Source organism: Amphibalanus amphitrite, unplaced genomic scaffold (assembly GCF_019059575.1).
Source record: "Amphibalanus amphitrite isolate SeventyFive unplaced genomic scaffold, NRLGWU_Aamphi_draft 000737F_arrow, whole genome shotgun sequence".
NCBI classification, from domain to species: domain Eukaryota; kingdom Metazoa; phylum Arthropoda; class Thecostraca; order Balanomorpha; family Balanidae; genus Amphibalanus; species Amphibalanus amphitrite.
In genome coordinates this window covers 151,555-175,352 of record NW_024882231.1, presented here as the reverse complement: position 1 = coordinate 175,352, position 23,798 = coordinate 151,555, and the positions used below count along the sequence as shown (strand labels likewise).

General features: G+C 49.4%; 2 protein-coding genes across 2 annotated transcripts; one reads left to right on the top strand and one right to left on the bottom strand.

Annotated features, from left to right (window-relative positions):
- Nucleotides 1-2: 2 nt before the first annotated feature.
- On the bottom strand, nucleotides 3-7,187 carry LOC122365398 (gamma-aminobutyric acid receptor subunit beta-like). The gene is made up of 3 exons (XM_043336569.1): nucleotides 5,823-7,187; nucleotides 3,669-3,944; nucleotides 3-810 (listed from the first exon to the last, which is right to left on the bottom strand). The coding sequence occupies exons 1-3, from the start codon at nucleotides 7,014-7,016 to the stop codon at nucleotides 631-633; spliced, it is 1,650 nt and encodes a 549-aa protein (XP_043192504.1). The 5' UTR covers nucleotides 7,017-7,187; the 3' UTR covers nucleotides 3-630.
- A 1,403-nt stretch (nucleotides 7,188-8,590) lies between these two features.
- LOC122365392 (flocculation protein FLO11-like) lies at nucleotides 8,591-23,431 on the top strand. The gene is made up of 8 exons (XM_043336562.1): nucleotides 8,591-8,682; nucleotides 10,396-10,559; nucleotides 10,863-11,015; nucleotides 11,370-11,460; nucleotides 11,703-13,158; nucleotides 20,407-20,886; nucleotides 21,177-21,838; nucleotides 23,040-23,431. The coding sequence occupies exons 1-8, from the start codon at nucleotides 8,643-8,645 to the stop codon at nucleotides 23,192-23,194; spliced, it is 3,201 nt and encodes a 1,066-aa protein (XP_043192497.1). The 5' UTR covers nucleotides 8,591-8,642; the 3' UTR covers nucleotides 23,195-23,431.
- The last annotated feature ends 367 nt before the right edge of the window (nucleotides 23,432-23,798 follow it).

The following is a 23,798-nucleotide window of genomic DNA, read 5'->3' as shown; positions in this document are numbered from 1 at the left end:
CGTGGATCGGCCGAAACGTGTATTATCCACGTGTCCCACGCATGGCTGGGCCATGTTTACGTTCATCTACTTGGATAATGACATTTTTTAAGCATCGATTTCGGAAGTTTATGCATGCAGCCATATGTAGGCTCATGTCCCATTCGGACTTCCCAACGGGTTATGACTGAAAACCAGTAAGAACTTTTTTGTTAAAACATGTTTTCACACATCATTACTGTACACTAATCTGTATGCCGAGTACTATTACGTAACCGATGAACAAAGGTCATATTCACATGCACATCATGAGGCAGGGCTACTGAGAGTGGCTAGTGCCGATCAGTCGTCGCTCTGGCTCTGTATGTCCGTCTCAGTTGTTGCTATCTGCAGAGAGTGCAATATGTCCGTCTCAGTCGTCACTCTCTGGCTCTTTGTGTCGTCCAATCGTCACTCTGGCTCTGTATGTCTCCGTCTCGTCTCAGTCGTCGCTCACTGGCTCTGTATGTCCGCCTTAGTCGTCATCCTCTGGCTCGATGTGTTCCCGCTATGGGCTCAATCGTCGCTCTCTGGCTCAATATGCGAGCTGTAGCTCGGCTCCGTTCAGTCGTCGCTCTCTGGCTCGATTTGCGAGCTACAACCCGGCGCCGATCAATCGTCGCTCTCTGGCTCAATGTGCGAGCTGCGCGCCGTGATGTAGACGGCCCAGTAGACGGCCGTGAAGAGGACAAACAGCGCCGGGTAGGCCACCGTCATGCCGCGCTCCAGCAGCACGGCCAGGCGAAGCCACTTGATCACACTGGGCGTGGCAATCAGCACCTCCTTGTCAGCCTGAGGGGACCGCAGGGGAGGGTCAGTGTAACCCCTAGGTAATGGAGCGCGTCGAAAATAATGAAGAATTTACTTTGGTTACCTTTTGGGCCAGGTCACCACAGGTCACCGAACATAAAATTTCGCCACTATTAGGAGTTAGGACAAAGTTCGATAATTTTCGACCGACCGGCGCATAGCTAGAACGGATAGAGCTACAGCGCCGCGGAAAGGACATTCGATAGCTCTTTTAACGGTCTTTCTGAATATCTCAGATTTGACCTAAGGTCAACGGTGTAGCCTCCAGGGGGCACAAACTACCAAAACAGACGTTTTTTTTTGCCGGAGCAGTTTTTCCGCAATAACTTTTGACCCAAAACATGCACGAGCTTACTATACGCATGGCATAAGTTATAATTTGACCTTGAAAGGCTTACGTGAAAATTTGATATCAGGTCAAGGTGATGACCAGACCGGAAAAGGTCATGTTGCATATCAGTCGATCCGTATCGTCGAGCCGAACACATCTAAGGCGTTTTCGACCGTCGCTCTAGCGTGTCTTTATCAAAAGTCATTAGCGAAAAACTGTTGATGACCTGAGACCTAAGATGACCTCAGGGACATAACGAGGGGCACGGGCAAGGGCACGGGTGCCATTTTCCGGTTCAGTGTGTCTACTTGTAATTCGATGTTTGAAAGTGTTTAAAATGTCCTTCGTCCAAAACAGACGCCTCTCAATTTTCTCCCATTGACTTCTAATAGTGAGGCCGCAAAATTGACCTGACCTTAGGTCACCGATATCAAAACTATGAGGCATACATACATGCATACTGTTGCTTTTATCAATTTCTGAACGTTTCAAAATGATCGGTCACTCGATGTACATATATACATACATGCCTATGGCAGGCATTGAAACTTTTTATGAGGTGAGGGCACTTGGCGTGACCTGATGACCTAACCTTGAGTGATCTTGATCTGAAATTTTCATAGGATCTGCAGAAAATATGTATCATGCCGTTTTTGAGATATCCGCGAAAAACTGCGCGGATGTTCGAACACCCCCCAGCAGGGCGTGGGTTAACCGTCGCGGGCCCCGGGGCGTTTTTGCCCCCCCCCCCCCTGGCGAATATTTGTGATAGCTCCCGAACGCCTAGGGATAGGAAAACGAAACTTTCAGTACCTTTTCTCCCATCAATTTGACATCTTCTGAAGTAAAAAATTTGGACCTAGCCCCTTGATGACGTCACAGGATAGATTTTTCTAGACCCCTGCACGGCAAACTTCGGTGTCACAGACGCGAACTTCAAATAGCTGCTAAAAATAGAGTTTTAGAGATAAATACAAATTACGAGCACGGTTGTGTAGCGTTTGACCTAGAGAAAAGTAGAAAAAATATTTTTGGTGACCTGAGGTCAGAGGTCAGGTCAACGACCCCGAAATGTGATATTAGTTTTTCGCAAATCACTTCGACAAAAATGTCCCTAGAGCTATGGCAGTGGTACCATCGCATTCGCCTTGTCAAACCGCGTCGAATGATATATATTTTGTTTGGAAAAGGTCAAGTCTTATGTTGACCTCATGTGACCTCGAATGACCTTTGGTTGACTTTGACACATGAAAGGTCGTTTAAGATGGATTCGTACCCGCTGATCACGAATCTGGCATCCATTTTCCTCTAATCCTTCATTCAGAGCCTCCGGATGACAAAATTGTCTTATTTATTACCTATTACTAACTTGAATCGGTGAAATAGCCTCTAGCAAGGATACTCTTCTGTGACCTTGACCTTTGAGCAGCCTTGTATCGTAAGATGAACCACAAATAGGGACCTGATAAGCCTCAAAACATACCAAAACATCTTGGAAGTTAGCACGCAAGATGCACGAAAAAGTGCAAAGTTCGAGGTCAATTTGAGCATGACCTTGACCTTGACCTTTAATGTTGAGCACATTTTCGGAATCCTCAGATTCTCTTCTTTCGTTTAACACACAATTTTGTCGGTTGTATGCATCCTGCCGTCATCTAGAACGCTTATTTTGAGATCACTACACATGTGCCGGTTTTTGCCTTTGACCTTAACCTCTGACCTTGAAAATTGACCTGAGGTCAAACATTTTAGTTGCTTTAGAATCGTCTCGTAAAGACCTTTCGTTTGGTATTGCTTTTGTTTCCGTAGCTCCCTTATTTACGGAGTTAGACGGGGGGGGGGGCGAAAAACGCCCCCCCCCCCAGGGCTGCGGTGGTTGGGATTACCCCCGGGCACAAGGTGTCAAATTGATGCAGCTGAGGGTACCGCAAGTTTCGTGTTGATCCGTCAAACGGTTTGGAAGATATTGCTGAAAAACGTCATGCGACCAGTCATGCGCTGTTTAATATCCATAAACCTAATAAACGATGTTGTTGAGTGTTCGGCATGCTTAGAATGACTGTCATCGCAAAGATGCGAGATTTTATGTCCCTCCTTTGACCTAAATATACGTAAGCAATGAAAAGTTCACTAAATTAACCTGACAACCGTCTACCGGTAAGCAACTCCGAGACCTTTATTATACACATAACTATATTATAAAGGAACTCTTATCAATCGCTGAAAGTTTGGAAAGTAATCTCCAGTGACGAGTCGTGGAACTTGGGGACCTTTTCCCCGTTTTCCTGAGAGGAGGTCATTTGGAGGACCTGGTAACCAGTGACCTTCGATGAGCAACGGTCGAAATTCTAGCTTTTGTTAGTGCGGTGCATACAATTTACAAGCTGTGACAAACATGGGTGTTGGTAAGTAGACCGATAGCCTGCTGGTAAGTTGACCGATATGTGTGGGCTGCGCCGGTCTGTGCCAATGGAATGGCGTGTTGTCGCCGTCGATCATCTCGTCTTACTTGAAACGGCGTGTTGTCGCCGAAGAACTGGACATTGTGCGTGGCGTCGGCGCGGTCCGAGTCCTCCCCCGCCGTCTGGCCGCCGTCGTCGGGCCGGCTGAGCCGGCGCACGCGCTCGTCCACCACCGGCGGCATCTCCGACTGGACGCCCTCCTCGCCGGCGATCTGCGACTCCTTCTCCACCATCGAGAGGAAGCGCAGATCGGCAATGCAGTCCACGATGGCAGAGAACACGAAGAAGATGCAGATGAACAGCCAGATGTCCAGCGCCTTCACCTGAGGCACACGGTAAAATACATAACTGTCGAGCCACCTTCATATAAAGAGCCCGTGAGTTGCTCTTTATATGAAAGTGGCTCGACATTATGATATGTGTCCGTCGCCCTCTTTCATGATTGTTTAAATGTACATAATTTTCGAATTTAATTCGAATGCGTCGGTGAAAACACACGGGGTTAGTGTCAGCATGTTCCAAAAGTTCTACTGGGGCATGGGTCACGTCCTCCTGGATATCCTGAACTCCAGCCTCACCACCAACAGCGTGCCCAGCCCGTGGAAACACGCAATGGTAACACCGATTCCCAAAGGACAGGGACCATCTGAGCCAGCAAACACCCGGCCGATTTCCATCCTACCGGCAGTGGCAAAAGTTGTCGAACGAGTCGTACAGCGCCAGCTGGTTCAGTACATGGAGGTGAACCGGCTGTTGTCTGCCACCCAGCACGGCTACCGTCGCGGACACAGCACCGAAACGGCACTCGGTGTTATATCAGACCGTGTGCTGGAAGCGATGGATGCTGGAGAGGTATCGATACTGGTACTATTAGACCTGTCAAAATGCTTTGATGTGGTGCCGCACCGCAGGCTGTTGGACAAACTCGCGCTGTACGGGGTGGAAACGGAGTGGTTTGCGGACTACCTCAGCGGCCACACGCAGCAAGTGCAGATGCCCAGCGGCGACGGTGGATACGTACGATCCGGTGTGAAGCCGAACACGATCGGCGTGTACCAGGGCGGATCACTTAGCTGCACATTGTATACGGTGTTGGCAAATGAAATGTATCTGTATCTACCTGCCAATGTCACGATGGTCCAGTTCGCTGACGACACCCAGCTCCTTGTAAGCGGCAAAAAGCGCGACTTGCCACAGGTGATAGAACGAATGGAAAAGGCTCTTGAGTGTTTGTACCAATGGTTCTGTACCAACTCAATGAAGCTTAATGCAGCTAAGACGCAAGTTGTCGTGCTTGGAACTCCTGCTATGCTCCGAGGACTGCCGTCTGTCACACTAAATGCGATGGGTACTGTGATTCCAGATTCTAGAGTCGTCAAAAACTTAGGAGTGATTATGGACAACCATTTGAAGTTCAATGATCATGTCGATCATATCACTGCTAAATGTACCGGCGTCCTTATCGGTCTGATGCATGCCAAACATGTTATACCAAAGGTATCTCTGTCAGTGATAGTAGAAGCGCTTGTGAACTCACTCATCAGGTACTGCATATCAGTGTACGGCACGTGTGGAGTCACTCAGCTTCATCGCGTGCAGAGACTTTTAAACTTTGGTGCTCGTGTCATTAGCGGTCGTCGTAAATACCACCATATTAGCGATGTACTCCGCGACCTGCAGTGGCTGAATGCACCTAGCCTTGTTAAGTACCACCGGATCTGTGTGGTGCACACGCTCGCTACGACGGGCAAGCCCGAAGTTCTCGCAGAAACTATCGGTCGCACCGTGCACCACTCGTACCAGACACGTGCTGCGGGCAACCACATGTTGCCGAGAATTCGCACTGAAGCTGGTCGACAGCGGCTCTGCTACGACACTGTGCGCGAGTATGACCGCTTACCGTTCGATGTCACCGCTCGCAACTTTCGACACCAGCTCAAAAAGCACATTTTTATGGAGCAGTCTGCGATGTCTAGTTAGTTTCAGTTGAGCACTGTGTCTTGAACCTTGTGTATTTACATATTTGACGTATTGCAATGAAAAGCCATGTTCCATGGATTTGCTGTGAATAAAGTATCAGTATCAGATCAGTCTGCGGAGCACACGGTTAGCAGAGCTCATTGCCTAGGTCCTGATCTCTGCTTTCCGATACAAATATTCCGGGTAATCAAAAGGAGTAGCCATGTGAGGCACGTACATACCTCGTTGGTGCCCGGCGTGGTCTGGCTGGTGGTGACGAAGAACGACACCAGCACCAGCAGCGTGGTGACCGACAGCACCATGCGGCCGTAGGCAAAGTCGAGTGGCACCAGCAGCGACAGCCAGCCGATGAAGACCAGCATGATGGACGGCAGGTAGGTCTGCAGCAGGTGGAACGACAGGTGCCGCCGCATCACGTACGTGATCCGTAGCACGTCCTTGGTGCTCCCGCCCGGCCCATGCAGCAGAAACCAGCTCTTGCCTTTCGGTCGCATGACGCGGACGTCAAAATGTTTGGTGTTGATGCGCAGCGCGCCCACCAATCCGTAGGGGCGCTGCCAGAGCAGCTGCAGATGGCTGCTGGCGTACTTGTAGCTGAAAATGTCCAGGTCGCACTGCTGTACGTCCATCGGGTAGTTGTGGTAGTGCATCTCGCACTTGAAGGATATGACGAAGAAGGACGAGTACTTCATGGTGCCGTTCTCCTTGAGTGTGACGCTCTCTGCCGGCTGGTGGATTGTCGGCACACGCACCCGCCTGGCCATCGGCAGGTACAGGTCCGGCACCCACAGCCGGTACTTCATCTCACTCGGCAGCGGCAGAGAGCGAGACTCCTTCGTCCCACCCACCTCGTTTAGAACTTCATCCACATTTCGCATTCGGTGATCCTTCCAGTAGGCCACGACGAATAACTTTATCACCATCTCACCGCCGAGCTCGTCAACATACTCTATGAAGTCGTGAAACAGGCTGATGTTGATTTTAGTCGGCTCGTCGTTGTCGGGCCGGTGGCGGATGTCGTAGCCGGGCTTTGTAATCACCCAGGGCATATGGTGTAGGTCGTCGTGGCCCTCCTCGTCGTCGTGGTGCGGATGATCGTATATGATGCTCTGGCCCTCGTGGTCTTTTGCGTGTCCGTGTGCCTTCTCATAGTGGTCGAAGTCGTGCAGGTGGTCCCGAGAGTGTCGGTCAGTGCCGTCGGCCGGGTTATTCGGGTCCCATGTAACTCGCTTTTCTTCCGCTTTCGTAGTAATAGCTGATTCAGGCTGGTCTGTTGTGAGGCTGCTCTCTTCACCTACATTCTTTCTGACTCGACTCTGGCTTTGTACAGCTCTGTCAACCGATACCAAAAGAAGAAATATCAGGATGGCCCGTCCACTGCTGCGCCTTCGAATCATCGTCCAAATTGACACCATGAAGGGGTAAGAATTACTGCGATGCGAAACAAGCTTTTTTAAATTGCTAGAAAATCATTCAGCACCATATGCCGTCATTATTGTCAACTTCAAGCGCGCAGCGTTGTTGGGAACGTTGAGAAGGAATGGAAAGAATCCAAGGCCATATAACCGGAATAATCAAGGAATAATGAAAATGAGGATCGCTTGAATTTTATCATTTTTCAGGCTCGTGCCTTTTCTGAGAATGTTCATCTAAAAATATGGGAATGCACATACCTATAATCAGGGCTGCGGAGTCGGAGTCGGAGTCGGAGTTGGAGCCGGTCGGAGTCGACAGTTCTGCTCGGAGTCGGAGTCGGAGTCGGAGTCGCCAAAATCTTACCGACTCCGACTCCGTAGTTGGAGTTAACGCTGCATGTCTCAACGTAATGCACTGCACCTTTCTGATTGACGATACTGCGCTCGAAATGAGATTTTGTCGAAAAAAGGCCATGTTGCTGTTTTGGACAAACGTTTTCAGCGAAAGAAGCAGAAGACTGTGAATTCCCCAGAGCCTGCTTTTTAATTCTGCATGTTATTTGTAAAGCCTATTTGCAACGCAAAGCCTTGGAACGCGCAAGGGATCGTTGCAGGCAAGATAAAAACGTCTCCGTTATGAACTTCAATATCACGATATGGATTTTAATACAACCGTCCGGAGTCGGAGTCGGAGTTGGAGTTGGAGTCGGAGTCAATTTTTGAAGCCGGAGCCGGAGTCGGAGTCGGAGTCGGAGTCATGTCATCCTAAAATCCATCGACTCCGCAGCCCTGATTATTACTAACTTGAATCAGTGAAATAGCCTCTAGCAGGGATACTCTTCTGTGACCTTGACCTCTGCGCAGCCTTGTATCGTAAGACGAACCACAAATAGGGAACTGATAAGCCTCAAAACATTTCAAAACATCTTGGAAGTTAGCACGTAAGATGTGCGAAAAAGTGCCAAGTTTGAGGTCAATTTTGAGCGTGACCTTGACCTTGATCTTTGATTTTGAGCACATTTTCGGAATCCTCAGATTCTCTTCTTTCGTTTGACACCCAATTTTGCCGGTTTGATGCAGCCTGCCGTCCTATAGAAAGCTTACTTTGAGATCACTACACAGTACACATGTGCCGGTTTTTGCCTTTGACCTTGATCTCTGACCTTGAAAATTGACCTGAGGTCAAAAATTTTAGGTGCTTTAGAATTGTCTCGTAAGGACCTTTCGTTTGGTATCGCTTTTGTTTCCGTAGCTCCCTTGTTTACGGAGTTAGACAGGCCCCGGGCTGCGGTGGTTGGGATTACCCCCGGGCCCGGCCGGGTTAAAGCCCTGCTGTTGCTGAAGCCAAAGACGATAAGATGTCATAAATGGAAATGAAAATGTCTTAAATGAGAGCTCCTATCTTTTGCGCCTTTCACAATCAGAAACAATTACAGCTACCATAAACATAATACCATGCTTCGTCTAGATTTCACCGGATCGTTCTCCAAATCATGTCGTCGCCTTATTGCACTGATTCGCTATCGGCCGGCACTGACTCGCACTCGTAATCTGCCGCTGATGGCCGCCCTATAAATCGGTGGGAGCGGCAGGTAGGCGACACTGTGCCGATTGAAGGCCCTCGCCATGTGGACCCGCCTCGTCACTCTCGCCTGCCTGGCCACCGGTAAGTCCAAATGCTGCCACCTGAAGGTGGCATTTTATTCGTGGCGTCCAGGCGGATCCCGATGGTTTTTCAGAAGCTGATGAGTCGAGTCTCCCATTTGAGATACCTATGCTTAATGCACATTGTGCAGCATATCTTCTTTTCTGCACACACAAATAAAACTTTCAAAGGAGTTGAAATAAGTCTCCTTTCAGCCCCAGCCGTCAAATGCTAATTTACTTTTATAAATTATCACACGGCTCCACTGTCCACTGATAAGCTGCGACGCATAGCACAGTTTGCAATGCAAGATCTAACTAGTTAGTTGACAAATTGGTCGGCAACTAGCAAGGCCTTGAGTGAAAACTGCATGGTTAGAAGACATCCTACATGTCATTGATTCTTCAAGAACCCAGTCCGGTTTTCGTGATCATTCCCATTACCGTTATCGAATCAGCTTTACCTCTCGCCGAACCTATCGGTTTTCCACATGCGACCCTGCCTAGGGATTGGTGAGTTCGCCCCCTAATCGCCCGCGCTTCTCTCCGAAAAACGAGCGTCTACGCCGTAGTACGAGACGAGGTGACTGGTACCCGAGTGTAAGGTCTCAGGTCAACCGATGATCGCTGAGGTCAGGTCAAGTACCCCAAAGTAGGGGTTTGTTTTTTGTGAAAATAGGCTCGTAAACAAATGGTCGCAAAAAAAACAACTTGGGCATCATCATGCTCAACATTCCCAGGCGCGTGGAATGGAAAACTTTTGTTTGGATGAAGTCAAATTATCACGAATGGCATTTCAGGTAGAGCGTTTAGAAGCAGAGTTTCACAAAATAATTAAGACCAATGAAAATAGCAAACTAAAAATTGAAATAAAGAGGATGTTTCGCTAAACAAACTTGTCATATTTTGCAGTAGAGGCGGATAATATCTCGGATATTTCCATGGGATTGCCCGGATCACACTCGATAAGAATTGCCATAACTTGGGCTGTCTGGTTCGTGATGCAAGGCGGACTTGCATGATAGATGCTTATAAGCTTATGCATTATGCATACCAGTCCAAAATTGAACGGCATTGTGTCATTCATTGGCCCTGTTAAGTACCGATTGGGCATTGTCAAGTGTTACGGAGACGACATTTGGCTTCCGCGCCAGACCCTCCCAACGAACGTTGACAAATGCGTACCAAGGCCAGCCTGCTATCGATTGTCCTGCGGTCGCTACCGTTTCGTGTTCTGGATAGTGTGCGATCTGCTGATAGCGGCCCGTCTCCGGGCTCACACGCTCGGCCGCTGCGCGCTGGGCGTCGGCCCGTCGCGTCGGGGCGTCGGGGTCAAGAGTCAGTCCGATTGCGTGGGTAGGTGTCAGCTCGGATTAAGATGCCGATACCGCTACTCTGCGACGTCCGGCCTGTCGCCACGTACATGAGCACTCGATGGGCGCCGCACTTTAGACTGAACACCCATTGAATCGTTTGCGAAATGCAGCCTCGTTTAAATTCTTCCTACTGTAGGCTAGCCTAGGGTGAAGCTGCAATATTGCAATCGCTACCGTCTCGTTATGATTTGGACACAATGTCATCGTGAAAATTCGGTATGTGATGTTGTTTTCTTATTCCTGGACAGATCTGGATAACATCTGAATTACATCTATATATGATAGCTGCTTGACCGATGTCATTGGCTATTAGTCTTGATCCAGTCCGTTGACTGCGTGTGCGTATCGTATTGTTGCAGGCCTGCTGGCGGCGCCGGAGCGTCCGGAGGCCGGTCTCAGCTGCCCGCGGTCCCAGGGGCTGTTCTCACACCCCACCGACTGCCACCTGTTCCTGCACTGCGACCATGACCACCCCTACGTCAAAGAGTGCCCCGCCAACCTCCACTTCAACGCCAAGCTGATGGTGAGTCACTTAATAATTTGTCACAGATTCGGATTATGGTCTATCGAAAAATCGGCATCTTGCTGGCTGTTTCGGATATTCGATTTATGCTTCTGTCAAGGAGCCTTTTATCCTTTGAAGGGACTAAGAGATTTATCTTTCCAACGCACGGCATGGATTTTATTACATGTCACATCAAATAGCTCCAGGTGGAACATCTCTCATGGTCAGTAAGAGTCAGTCAATCTTCCACACTGGTCATCAGTACCGCAGCTGCCCAAGTCCCCGCTGACCCCGGCCGTTTGGTGCGGCCCGCGTCTCCAGGTGTGCGACTGGCCCGAGAACGCCGGCTGCACGGGGGGCGCGCCCACCGACCCGCCGCCGCCTGACACCGACCCCGAGCCGGGCATGGAGTGCGACTGCGAGTGCTGTCTGGAGCCCAACGCCGACGACTGCACCACCTACTACATCTGCAAGGTGTGTGCTGATGCGCTTGTCCCGGGTCCGGTAACCATGGTGCGTGCTGGTGCGGTGGTCCAGCAGGCAGTCACTCGCACAGCGGGAGCGCATCCGGCGCTTTCGTTCATGGGTGAACACTTTGAGGGGAAATTCATCAATCGGGTTGCATGGGTCAGTAGAACGGAAAACAGCGGACTTCCTGAGTCTCTTTTCCAATAGTCCAAATATTTCAACAATGCAAAATCTGGAAACACTTGAGACTTTTGCACTTCACCCCAGGGCATAGGTACTACACAAGAGTTTGGAAACTACATACTCGTACATGCATATGGACATGCATTCCATGGTAAGAGAGTCACTTCTCTTCCCCAGGATGGCAAAGCCTGGAAGGCTTCCTGTGCCCAAGGTCTGGTGTTCAACCCCAACATTGATAACTGCGATCTGGCTTCCAACTACAAGTGTGGTAAGTTCAATTTGGATGAAAAGTTATGAAACCTTATCTGGCTTCGGAAATCACAAAATGCTTAAATAATGAACTCCTACTTTTAGATGTCGCCTTGGCGTCCAAAGCCTTGGCGTCTTGAGGAACTCCCGGAACCAGTAGAGTGGTGCATCCATCTAGCTGATAACGTTTTTGGTTTTGTTTCCGCTTTGTTCCGATGTCATGACACACTTGTGTCATCATGCTTGTCTTCCCCTTTTCAGAAGTGAAATCCACTACGCCCAAGCCGGTCACTACGAAGGCTCCGACAACCCCGAAGCCGACCACCACCACTACCACCACCACTACCACCACCACCACTACCACCGTCGCACCCAAGCCCGACTTCGACTGTCCGACCAGCAACGGACTCTTCCCCAATCCTGCCGACTGCCACACCTTCTACCACTGCTCCAACGGACACGCCTACCTGAAGGATTGTCCCGCCAACCTCGAGTTCAACCCTACCCTGCTGGTCTGCGACTGGCCCGAGAATGCCGGCTGCAACGGAAAGCCGACTGCTTCGCCACAGCCGCCTGCTCCTACCAATCCTACTCCTTCAGATTTCGACTGCCCAACCAGCAACGGACTGTTCCCCAATCCCCTGGACTGTCATACCTTCTACCACTGTTCCAACGGCTACTCTTACCTGAAGGACTGCCCAGCTAATCTGGAGTTCAATCCGAAACTTCTGGTCTGTGACTGGCCCAAGGACGCTGGATGTTCCGTCCAGCCTACTTCTTCGCCCAAGCCTAAATCTACCACTCCCTCCGGTTTCGATTGTCCGACTAGCAATGGACTCTTCCCCAATCCTACCGACTGCCATACCTTCTATCACTGCTCCAACGGACACGCCTACCTGAAGGACTGTCCCGCCAACCTCGAGTTCAACCCTACCCTGCTGGTCTGTGACTGGCCCGAGAATTCCGGGTGTAACGGAAAGCCGACTACTTCGCCACAGCCTGCTCCTACCAATCCTACTCCTTCAGATTTCGACTGCCCAACCAGCAACGGACTGTTCCCCAATCCCCTGGACTGTCATACCTTCTACCACTGTTCCAACGGCTACTCTTACCTGAAGGACTGCCCAGCTAATCTGGAGTTCAATCCGAAACTTCTGGTCTGTGACTGGCCCAAGGACGCTGGATGTTCCGTCCAGCCTACTTCTTCGCCCAAGCCTAAATCTACCACTCCCTCCGGTTTCGATTGTCCGACTAGCAATGGCCTCTTCCCCAATCCTACCGACTGCCGCTCCTTCTACCAGTGCTCCAACGGACATGCGTACCTGATGAGCTGTCCCGCCAACCTTGAGTTTAACCCTACGCTGCTGGTTTGCGACTGGCCAGAACATGCCGGCTGTGGTGGAAAGACGACCTTGAAGCCCACGACGGCAAAGCCCACAACGCCCAAGCCAGGTCCGGACTTTGATTGTCCCAGCGATGGCCTCTTCCCCAATCCTGCCGACTGCCACACCTTCTACCACTGCTCCAACGGACACGCCTACCTGAAGGATTGTCCCGCCAACCTCGAGTTCAACCCTAACCTGCTGGTCTGCGACTGGCCCGATAATGCTGGCTGTGGTGGAAAGACGACGGTTCCTCCGAAGCCGACTTCAGGTCCCACGCCGAAGCCCACGCCAAACCCTGACATCATTTGCCCGAACGAGACTTGTGTCTGCAGGTAAGACGTCACCTCGTGTGGATCATTTATTACGTAAGTGCTTAATAAGGCAACCATTACTTATTTGAGAGGAATTGACGTTGACCTTTAGAAGTCACTCACATTGCAATTAACCCCGTAGCTCTATAACCTAACAAATGAAAGGTCAAACTCAGTTAAGTTTATTTGCCATTCCTTAGAGTTCAAGACATCATTGAAAAGAGCTGCATTTAGGAGTCTCGTTGGCCAAATATGTTCCCGTGATTATTTACAAATAAGTGCGGCACATGTATTCCATGTCAGAATATCGCTTCTAACTATGTACCTAATGTTATAATGCTAAGGATGATGCAGAAATACGCGCCATACTGAAAAAGTTTCTTATTGCAATCCATTGGGAGGAAATTTTAATGTATCTATATCCACTGCAAGCAAGTTAGAAGCTGTTGTTACCGTACGAATGGGGTTAGCATGTTCTAGAGTCGCTTACCAGCCGTGTTTGCGTAGGGTGCCGGATCCCAAGGACTGCGCCTGCTTCTATCAATGCCAGAGGGGCGATGCCTACAAAGAGTGCTGCTCGCCGGGCCTGCACTTTAACAAAGACACCGAAGTCTGCGACCTTCCCGAGAATGTGGACTGCGACCCGGTCACCCCGGCGCCTCCCTCCACCACCACTACCGTCCCGGCACCCGTCACCACCACGCAAAAGCCCACACCCACTGAGGCTCCGACCTGCACGTTCCCTTGCACCAAGAGTGACGGCCAATACGGGAACCCACTCAACTGCGGCACCTATTTCGTGTGCACCGGCGGCCAGGCCACCATCCGCTACTGCCCGTCCGACAAACACTTCAACACGGGCACCAACTCCTGCGATGCGCCTGAGACGGCCGGGTGCTGTGAGCTCTAACTCACTGAGCCCCAGCCTCCCTCACGGCCTCCCTCACGACCTTCCGCCGAACTTGACCAGATACCGCCAACACTACGTTAGTTCATCGCCACTTGTTACATGATGTCTTATGAGTAATTTACATTATTTACACAGGAACATAAACTGATCCATGTGCTATGTTTAGCTTTTTTAGCTCACCCATTGACATACTGTAAACCACATCCACCGACACAAATCCTACAACATCCATCCCCTAGCCTTTTGACAACGAAACTGCACCGACTACTTGCTGCGTACTTACATACACGGATGCGGCAGATAGGTCAGTGAAATGTGCCTTCTACCATCAGCAGCTGTATTTATTCGCTTGGGAGGCTTATCATCGTCACTGCTTTTGGCGACACTCTTCTGTCGTGAGGTTCCAGAAGTTTGAACTCAACTTTCTGGACACTCTTTTCAGAATCTACTCCATCTACATCTGTCGTTTCGTGAAATGTGGCTGACACACTTTGGTCTCTTTATTTCTTTTCAACTTCCTGCTTCCCTCTCGGCAAACTTTTGGCAACTATATAGAAACAATTTTTCAATTTTCCCCTTTCTTTCATCACTTTTTTCCTGGGAAACTTCGGGAGCACTGTCGGAAGGTGACTATTGTGGACGCTATGTAGATAGCCATTGTGAAGAGTTGTTTGGAGACTTATGCGTGGTTCACACCGGATCCGTAACGACCGTTACGTGCCGTAATGAATACGTCGGCGATTAAATAATATCTTGAAAGTGGAGGGCACAATGCAACGCGCATGCGTAGTTCGATTTTTTGGCGACGTAACGCCGTATTCGTTACGGATTCGGTGTGCACCGGGAATTGCCATGTTGAGCGCCGTCCTTCGAATCAAGTGCGCCAAAACTATTTTGCTTATAAACAATCGAAAAATGGGCTAAAGCTAAGAGCTGTTTCTTAATATCGGTGCGTCAGAATTTCAATTGGTTTTGCTCTCTTCTTTTTAAATTTATTCCTATCACTTTTGCATAGCGGTTTATAATTGTATGGAGAAATATCATTGTTAATTAACTACAATTGTGGGCATGATACTCCACAGAGAATCTTTTATCCTGTTTTGGCATAAACAAGAAAACATGCCTATGCTGGTCAACGCTGAAGTTCATTTTCTACACTCGTGAATCGCTTTCGCTGCTATCCATGGGCACGATCAACGTACGCATCGTACAGTTTGCTCAATTGGCTTGCGAAGAGGCCTTGTGTCAGTGTCCGTCCAAGCATCAAGTCTAGCAGGGGCAATATGGGCAGCGAAGTTGACTCAGAACTGCATAAAAGACGTGGCACGAGAATCTATGTATTGGAATTTATTTTGTGGACTTTGAACTTGACCTGTAACATACCTACATGATTAGGGCTAGGCTAGGCCTACGAAGGAAATGTTATCTTTAAATAAACGAGTGAAATGTAATTACGGAACATGAATTTTATGCACGTCACTCAAGAGATACAAAGTAGGTTGTGACATACTGAAGGCATACCTACATGAAATAATGCCTAAAAATCAGTCGGCGAATTGATACGATTTTTTTTAAGTAGAAAGGTCCGCACTTGCACACGAGCAGACCGCTACCCGCTACCCAGACCAGCCCAATCAATCGCAACATGTGAGAAGGGGTGGGCACGTGCGCATGTGCCGACCAATACTCTCGCTGACCTTTGCAATCTGCATACTTTATATGCGTGGTGTCATTCAGCATACCAAAGTCCAAATGTGAGCGCTATCGGCCCAGCCGATCCCGAGATATGAAAAAGGGGTGCGCACGTGCGCACGTGCCGATCAATACCTTCGCCGATTTGTGAATTCTACATATAAGCATGTTATCATTCAACATACTTGATATAAGCACTTTCGGCCCAGCCGATCCCCAGATATGAAAAAGGGGTGCGCACGTGCGCACGTGCAGATCAATGCTTTTGCTGACCTGTGCAAGCTGCAAATAAACTTGGTGTCATTTAGCATACTTAATATGAGCGCTATCGGCCCAGCCGATCCCAAGATGCCAAAAAGGGGTACGCACGCGCGCACGTGCAGACCAATGCCTTTGCCAATCTGTTCAATCTTCATATGTACATGGTGTCATTCAGCACACCAAATATGAACGCGATCGGCCCAGCCGATCCCCAGATATGAAAAAGGGGCACGCACGTGCGCACGTGCAGATCAATGCTTTTGTCAACCTGTGCAATTTGCATATAAACATGATGTCATTCAGCATACCAAATATGGGCGCGATTGGCACAGCCACAGACTTCTCTATATATGGACTGTGCGCTGATTTGGGAAATCAGCATTGGAGGCCCAAATTTCTGAAGCCGTAATATGAACCCATATGTTGTAACACAATACCCTTTTATTGTTTCCTGTCGACAGGCTGAATTTTATGTAATACATTTTCTTTTTGTACTACCTATTGCTCGTAGCTCAGAATAAGAAAGGCTTCTGGTCGATATGAATCTGTATTGGAACATCATTTCACGTTCATCGACACCCATTGATGTCCTCATGTCAAGTTCATCTCACATTGCACCAGTGGGCTTGAAAATGGCGTTAGTCCATTTTCACCGCGGGATCCGGCGAGAAAGGGTGGCTATCATCCCTTTCTTCTTCCCCCGTGTGCTGGATTGTTCACATCTCTGACATGGCTGGCTACAAACTCGCGCGACAGTGCACCGACCGCGCTGGTGGTAAAGGTTGGCGGTAATGCCGATGGGGGACTTTACGGGAAAATGTGTGTCTGCTGCAACGGTGTCTTCACTGTTCTTCTCTGCTACCCACTTTTTCGCACCACGCATCTACACATAGTCACACTTTCACACATTCGCACATGCGCATCACCAATTGCAACGTATCCCTCCGTCTGCTCGTTTTCCACTCGCTGCTGAATGATAAGGCGATAGCTCTTGTGACGGTCGTTCCCATCACGTTGTCATGCTGTAGCTATTGTTGCTTTTATTGTGTCCCTTCGTCCCATGGAGACGTAGCCAAGCAGCTCTGAAGGACCTGTGGGCGGCCCCCAGGGCCACCACGATGCTGCCGCTCCGCACCTCCTCCATGTTGGGGTTGATGGTCGCCATCAGGCGATGTCGGGTGCCCATCAGAGCCGGGCACCGCAGGAGGACATGCTTGGGCTGTCCGCCTCCTCTCAGCAGACGGGTAGAGTGCGGCTCTGCATTGTCGGTCGTCGCACTGGTTGCACCCCGACAGCCAGGAGGGCGCCAACCCGACTCTGTGGCGCCATTGGGAGGAGCTTGTCCAGTGGCCGGCGCGGAGCTGGTGGATGTCCACCGCCGCTGGCCGGTCGCCGCCGGCAACGGTAGGCGGGAGTCGATCCCCGTCAGCTGGTGGAACTTGAGGCCCCGACGGTGCGAGCCCTCGCCACTCTGGCGGCGGCCCAGTGGGCCTTCTGGACGTCTATAAGGATTTGTTTTTAGTCGAGTATGTTTGCCTTCTTGGCGATGGTGTCGGCCCTCTCGTTGCCTTCCAACTTGCATTGTGAGGGCATCCACTGTAGGTAGACCAACAGGCCTCCAGCTGTCAGTCCCCAGAGGGCTCTCCAGATGTCCACTCCGAGCGAGGAGTGCTGAGCGGCCCAGCCACCTCGGATGGCGACGAGGGCGGACTGCGAGTCGGTGCAGGCTACGATGGTGTCTTCTGCGTGCGGCGGGTTCTCCAGCAGCTAGGAGAGAGCAGCTCGGAGGGCGACCATCTCAGCTCGGAAGCTGGAGCACAGGTAACCTGCCGGGGCGCGGATCGAGTGCTCTTCCCCGTTCGGCCAAACGATTAGTGCCCACGGCGCCTCCGTCATATTCTGTAGCTCGTTAGTTACAGTATGCTCTTCGCCCTTGGCACATTTCTTGGCTTTTCCATTAATAATGTCCACAGCTGGCCTAGAAATGGTGACCTGCCAGTTTCCTGAGATATCCAAAGTAGAAGTTCCTGTAATAACAGGCCACCACCGGCACAGATGTTTGTCCCAGCTACTTATACTCCAATCAGTCCTATGCATCTTGTTTCTGCTCCACCGCTATTTTTCCGTCCGTTCTTCGCAGACTGGCGTATTCTTGAGCTTCCCGATCCCGATGCAAGTTTTGCGGTAACATTTAAGAGCGGCAACCTTCATCGTTTAACATTGATGCGAAGGGTACGAATTCCATCATTTCATCGAGCATTCTTCCGAGATGATTTGATCCAGACCATAATGAACTACAACCCCATACGACACACTGGATAAACTTCATTGTTTGATTGAATAAGCTTACTTCTTTTGGATGTCGTGGCGTATCACTGCCATGGGTATGGCATTATTTAGCGCGGCGTAGCTTCGAACTGCGATGGCGAGTTGTTCTTTTCACATTAACTGCTGTCAAGTTAAGTCTTTGTAGCTCCTTTCAGTGAGTCTTTATTTTTCTCCAGAATAAAATAAGGCACTAGGCATTATAGGAAGTATGCTGAGACTGGCGCCGTCGATAGCGTCCTGTTTTTCTTCTTGCTGTGTGAGTCTCACAGGAGTCAGTGTTTGCAAAAGTAAACTTGCAAATCTGATTGTCCTCAGCGTTATCTCTTATCTCGATTGATGGTTTCGTCTGTGAACATTTTTTCCTTTTAGTTATACGGGAGGCTAAAAAGTTGCCTTTTTGCTAGAAATTATGTTTCGTTTCACATTTTTCTTGCCCTGACTCTGGCTTGAAACCCGGAATGACATCTTCGCACCACACGTTTTCTGATCCGGTCGTGATGAGGTAGTGATCGATAATATTCTTTCCTTTTTTGACCATTTTTTTTCGAGCTATTTCTTACTTATTTTTACTGCTTCTTGTGGCCCTATATAATGTATCGTTATTTCTCAAAACCCTTTTCAAAACCAACGTAAATGACTAGTTCCGACAAATTAGCAACGACAACCAACAATGCAACCAACATTCAAAAGCAAGAAAATGCGCGCTGCATTGAAAGAACGGCTGCATTTGTGAAGTATATACCTCCAGCGTGAACAAATGGCTAACTGAACGAGAAAACATGTTCTCATTTATATACATTTATTTCTTATTTATTTTGAATTCAACAAAAAAAAAATGTAATCCGACAGGTAGATAAAAGTATGGGCTGTCCTATATCCAAATTTGTAAATATTCTGACACCCTTTTCATTGTAAAAAGATGGATAAAAGTGCACTTATTTTTGGGCCTCCAATGCTGATTTCCTCGGATCAGCGCACAGTCCATATATAGAGAAGTCTGTGGCACAGCCAATCTCGAGATGTGAAAAAGGGGTGTGCACGTGCGCACGCGCTGAGGCAATTCGAAATCGTCCTAAGGTCACGGGATGTGTAGTGTGCACCCAGCCAGAACAACAAACAAATATTGAACCGCTTCCATTTAGCCGTTCCCGAGTTATGGTATGACGAGCTCTTTTGGAACCTCTCTCGTCGCACGTGACACGTGCTGTAACAGGCACTCATGAGTGATATCAATAGCACAGTTCAGGATAGAAAGGATACAGCCCCTCCCCAAAGAAGACCGCTCATCAAACAGTCAAACCGTTTTGGAGATACATGTCGATAAAAGTCATTACGGCGGCCGGTCGGGCCGAGAAGTTCAATTTTCCCAACTTCTGTTACGTTCCGTAACGAGTACGGTGGACGCTGCCAGTTTACGGCGACTGGTTGCCACATTTCAACTTCGTCTACAAAAGTCACAATACTTGGGGAATCTTGAGAAATCTCTAGCTCATTACGTCCGTAACGGTTACGGCGTCATTACGGATCCGGTGTGAACCACGCATTATACGTGAATAATGAATGCTTTTTATCATCATTAGTATCGAAAGGATTCCCTTAACCCGCGCCCTGATGGGGGGGGGGGGGCATTTTGGCCCGGTAAGATACCCTTCTAAATACCTACTGTTAATTTAGAAGCGAACTTCATATTTCATATCATGAAAGACAATTGTCAGCACTTGTGCGGTGTGCAGGTCCCGCATCAGCATTCCCCGACCAAGAGCAGCTCTTAAAGTTAAAGATGAGCAAGAACACCGGGGGGCTGGCTCATGGATGGAGACTGAAAGTCGCTGGGTCTTGCTCACCAGTCTGGTAAGAAGTGGAAACTTGTTGCGTTTATACATTGTTCATATTGAATTAGCATTTCTCAAGTCTTGCCCACCGAATACCCAAAATGTGCAAAAAAAGGAGATAAAAAGCCCGTGTCCGCTTACTCAAGGCACAATTTGCGAATGAGGTAAGATCTGAATTTCATGAACCGCAATCATCCTGCTCCACAATGCTACAAGTTTAAAGCAGTGTAAGGTGTCTGCCCCCAGGGTTCCGGACTCCTCCGACTGCAACAAGTACTACCAGTGCAAGGACGGCAAGGCCTACCCCGACTCCTGCCCTGCCGGCCTGGTCTTCAACCCCGCCACCGAGGTGTGCGACTTGGCTGAAAACGTGCCGGGCTGCAAGCCCACCACCCCGCGACCGACGACTCGGAGACCCACCACGAAGCCACCGGCTCCCGCGCCGACACAGCCATCTCCGTCTGACTCCGACTGTCCGACCGACAACGGACTCTTCCCCAACCCCGCCGACTGCCACACCTTCTACCACTGCTCCAACGGACACGCCTATCTGAAGGACTGTCCCGCCAACCTGGAGTTCAATCCCACACTGTTGGTCTGCGACTGGCCTGAGGATGCCGGCTGCGGTGGAAAACCCACGCCTTCTCCGAAGCCGACGTCCAGTCCCACGCCGAAGCCCACGCCGAACCCTGATGTCATCTGCCCGAACGACACGTGCGCCTGCAGGTGAGATAAGTGATTAGTTACAATTAGGAAGGACGAGACAGTAGATAAGGATTTTTTATTTGCTAGGTTGAGGACCAAAGGAAGGATAGCGGCCGTAGGTATTTGGCCAACATTTCTCGAGGCCTTTTACCGTAAACAATACGAGTATACGTACCTCACGAAGATTGTACCTAGTTCAAGGTAATTGTCTGTCTGCATTATTTCCTGCATGAAACACTTTTTCATAAGACAGTATTGTCACCCGTTTTAATTGTGCCTAGGGGCTGAGACATTATCTTTGTTTCTTGCAGGGTTCCGGACTCCACTGACTGTAACAAGTTCTATCAGTGCAAGGACGGCAAGGCCTTCCCCGACTCCTGCCCTGCCGGCCTGGTCTTCAACCCCGCAACCGAGGTGTGCGACTTCGCTGAAAATGTGCCAGCTTGCAGACCCACCGCCCCAAGCCCCACCACTCCGAAGCCCACCACTCCGAAACCCACGACCCCCAAGCCCACCACAAAACCCACCCCCAAGCCGACCAAGCCCCCTAAGCCCGATTCAGAGAGCAGCGAAGAGTCCGGCAGTGGATCCGACAGCAGCGACAGTGACAGCGACGAGAGCGGATCCAAGTCGAAGCACAGTGGATCCAAGTCCAAGCACAGTGGATCCAAATCCAAGCACAGCGGATCCAAATCCAAGAAGAGCGGGTCCAAGTCCAAGCATAGTGGGTCCAAGTCCAAGCATAGTGGGTCGAAGTCGAAGCACAGCGGCTCGAAGTCGAAGCACAGCGGCTCGAAATCGAAGCACCACGACTCCAAGTCGAAGCACCACGACTCCAAGTCGAAGCACAGTGGTTCCAAGTCGCAGCACCCCAAGCGCTCGGCCGAACCGGTGCAGTCGTCGGCGCCGGCGAACTCTCGCCTGTACCGCAACCCGGACCAGGGCCGGATCGAGGACGACGACGGATTCCTGGGTGAGTGGGCGCTACTTGGTCTAATAGGATTAGAAGGACAAGTCTCGCAAGTTTTTTTTTTGTATCTTCAGGACAAAAGCTGCCGATATTTGGCATATTCGATAACCTTGGGTATAAAATGATATTAAATGTTTTTTTAGATGAACTGGTAGGGGAAGGTGGGGTAAGACGGACCAGCTAAGGTTTGAGGCCGCATATCTTGCTACACTGCTCTCGTAATTCATATTATTTATAGTCTTCGGAATGCTCAATCCTTCCTCTGTTGATATGTGTAAAGACTAAATTTCAAATTAAAGACATCTAGGTGGTGGATGCTCTTAAAGAGGGACATGTCAAAAACTCAGACAAGAAAAAACGTGGGGTAAGACGGACCACCCAGCAGTGCCTGCTATCCGTTCATGTGTGTTACACTTCTGCTCTGTACTCTTGTAAGAAAAAGTAACCAGAATGGTAAAATAACAAAATGACCCTTTATTCTTTACTCATGTGTGATGGAAGTGCAGCTAAAAGCTGGGAACATGTGTGTTGATTGTCGTTTGGCATGAATGCATGCTAACTGAGCACTTTCATGCATGGCTCACATGCAACAAAGACTCCTTCCTGAAAAATTAGCTTACTTAAACTTGTGTCAATGTTTTGGAAAAGAACTTTCCATATGCAGGGTACAATGGACCACCACAGGGTAAGATGGACCACAGTGGTCCGTCTTGCCCCAAATCTAAATTCTGTCATTATCATGACGTATATGTCAAATAGCCCAACATTGCAAAACCTTGCCTTTCCTAAAGTGTGACTATAACTAAGTTTATAACTTTGTTCTTCACAGTAAAGTGCAAAATAGAAACTAATCATGCAAGAAAGGTGCCGTAATTGAATCACCCGTAGACCTCTTATATTAGATCGGTTTGACGAAAAACAACATTTTTCTCAATAACTCAAAAGCTATGCATCCTAGCAGCATGAGCTCAAGGTGGCCATTGTTACGAAGGAAAAGAAACGTAGTGAGTGCATAAAGCAGTAGATACCAGCAGCGGTTCAGCCGGGAGGGCTGGTGGTCCGTCTTGCCCCGCTGGGCCGTCTTACCCCACCTTCCCCTATATGCGTCACCGCTGCCCCTCTCAGACTCTACATCGAAACTCAACGCAAACCGTGTCGTTGTTTGTCAACACATTTCTGACATGACCGTTCTGACCTCCAACAGAGGCGCAGTTCTGCCCGCGACCGACGGGCAAGTTCCCGTCCAGCCGGTGCCACTACTACTACCACTGCGTCGACGGCGTGCCCACGCTGAAGCGCTGTCTCCACGGCACGCGCTTCTACGCGCCCGACCAGCGCTGCATCCTGGGATCCTGCTGAGCTCGAGCGGAGTCGCTGCCCTGCCGTTCGGTGTAAATGCCAGAATATCAAACTTACTACAGTTTTGACCCCTCTAAGACTGATCCCCGCTACTTTGCTATGTATTTTCCGAGATGGATGTTACAGCCTTTCACCTCGCCTTTCATTTCTTTCACCATTCTGCAGTGTAAGTTGTGTCTTTGTTGATGAACTGCTTTGCTGATCCATTTGTTGTTGAATATATTAGCGATGCGCATGTTGGATAGTTTATCAATAGGCAGTTACGATTAGTTTGACGGGAACGTTTCGAATGGCCCTCTCTCGCACGATGGAGGGTAGGTATAGTCCGATTTTGAAGCCTGTCTGATCGCTTTATGTGCACAAACAAGTAAGGCACGAGTTTAGCTGTTGCCATGAGTAGGGGGTCGAGAGAAAAATAAAAATGACATTTTCCAGACATTTTCAGCTAAACAGCGTTAAAGGTATGGAGCTTTCACGAGGGATTTTCATTAGAGCGCTTTAAACGATAGGACAGGCTTAAAAAAATCAAACTATAATCTTCCCACATTTTTGTTTTACCCGCACCGTGCTGGGGGGAAGAGAAGAGACGCCCTCTTTCAAGTTT

Bases quoted from the DNA above. Each gene is read 5' to 3' on its own strand.
- LOC122365398 (XM_043336569.1), bottom strand. From the start codon at position 7,016: ATGGTGTCAATTTGGACGATGATTCGAAGGCGCAGCAGTGGACGGGCC. The intron at 3,945-5,822 runs GTATGTACGTGC...CGTGTGCCTCAG, and splicing joins CCACGCCGGGCACCAACGAG to GTGAAGGCGCTGGACATCTG. The intron at 811-3,668 runs GTAAGACGAGAT...CGGTCCCCTCAG, and splicing joins GCGACAACACGCCGTTTCAA to GCTGACAAGGAGGTGCTGAT.
- LOC122365392 (XM_043336562.1), top strand. From the start codon at position 8,643: ATGTGGACCCGCCTCGTCACTCTCGCCTGCCTGGCCACCG. The intron at 8,683-10,395 runs GTAAGTCCAAAT...GTATTGTTGCAG, and splicing joins TCTCGCCTGCCTGGCCACCG to GCCTGCTGGCGGCGCCGGAG. The intron at 20,887-21,176 runs GTGAGATAAGTG...TGTTTCTTGCAG, and splicing joins AACGACACGTGCGCCTGCAG to GGTTCCGGACTCCACTGACT.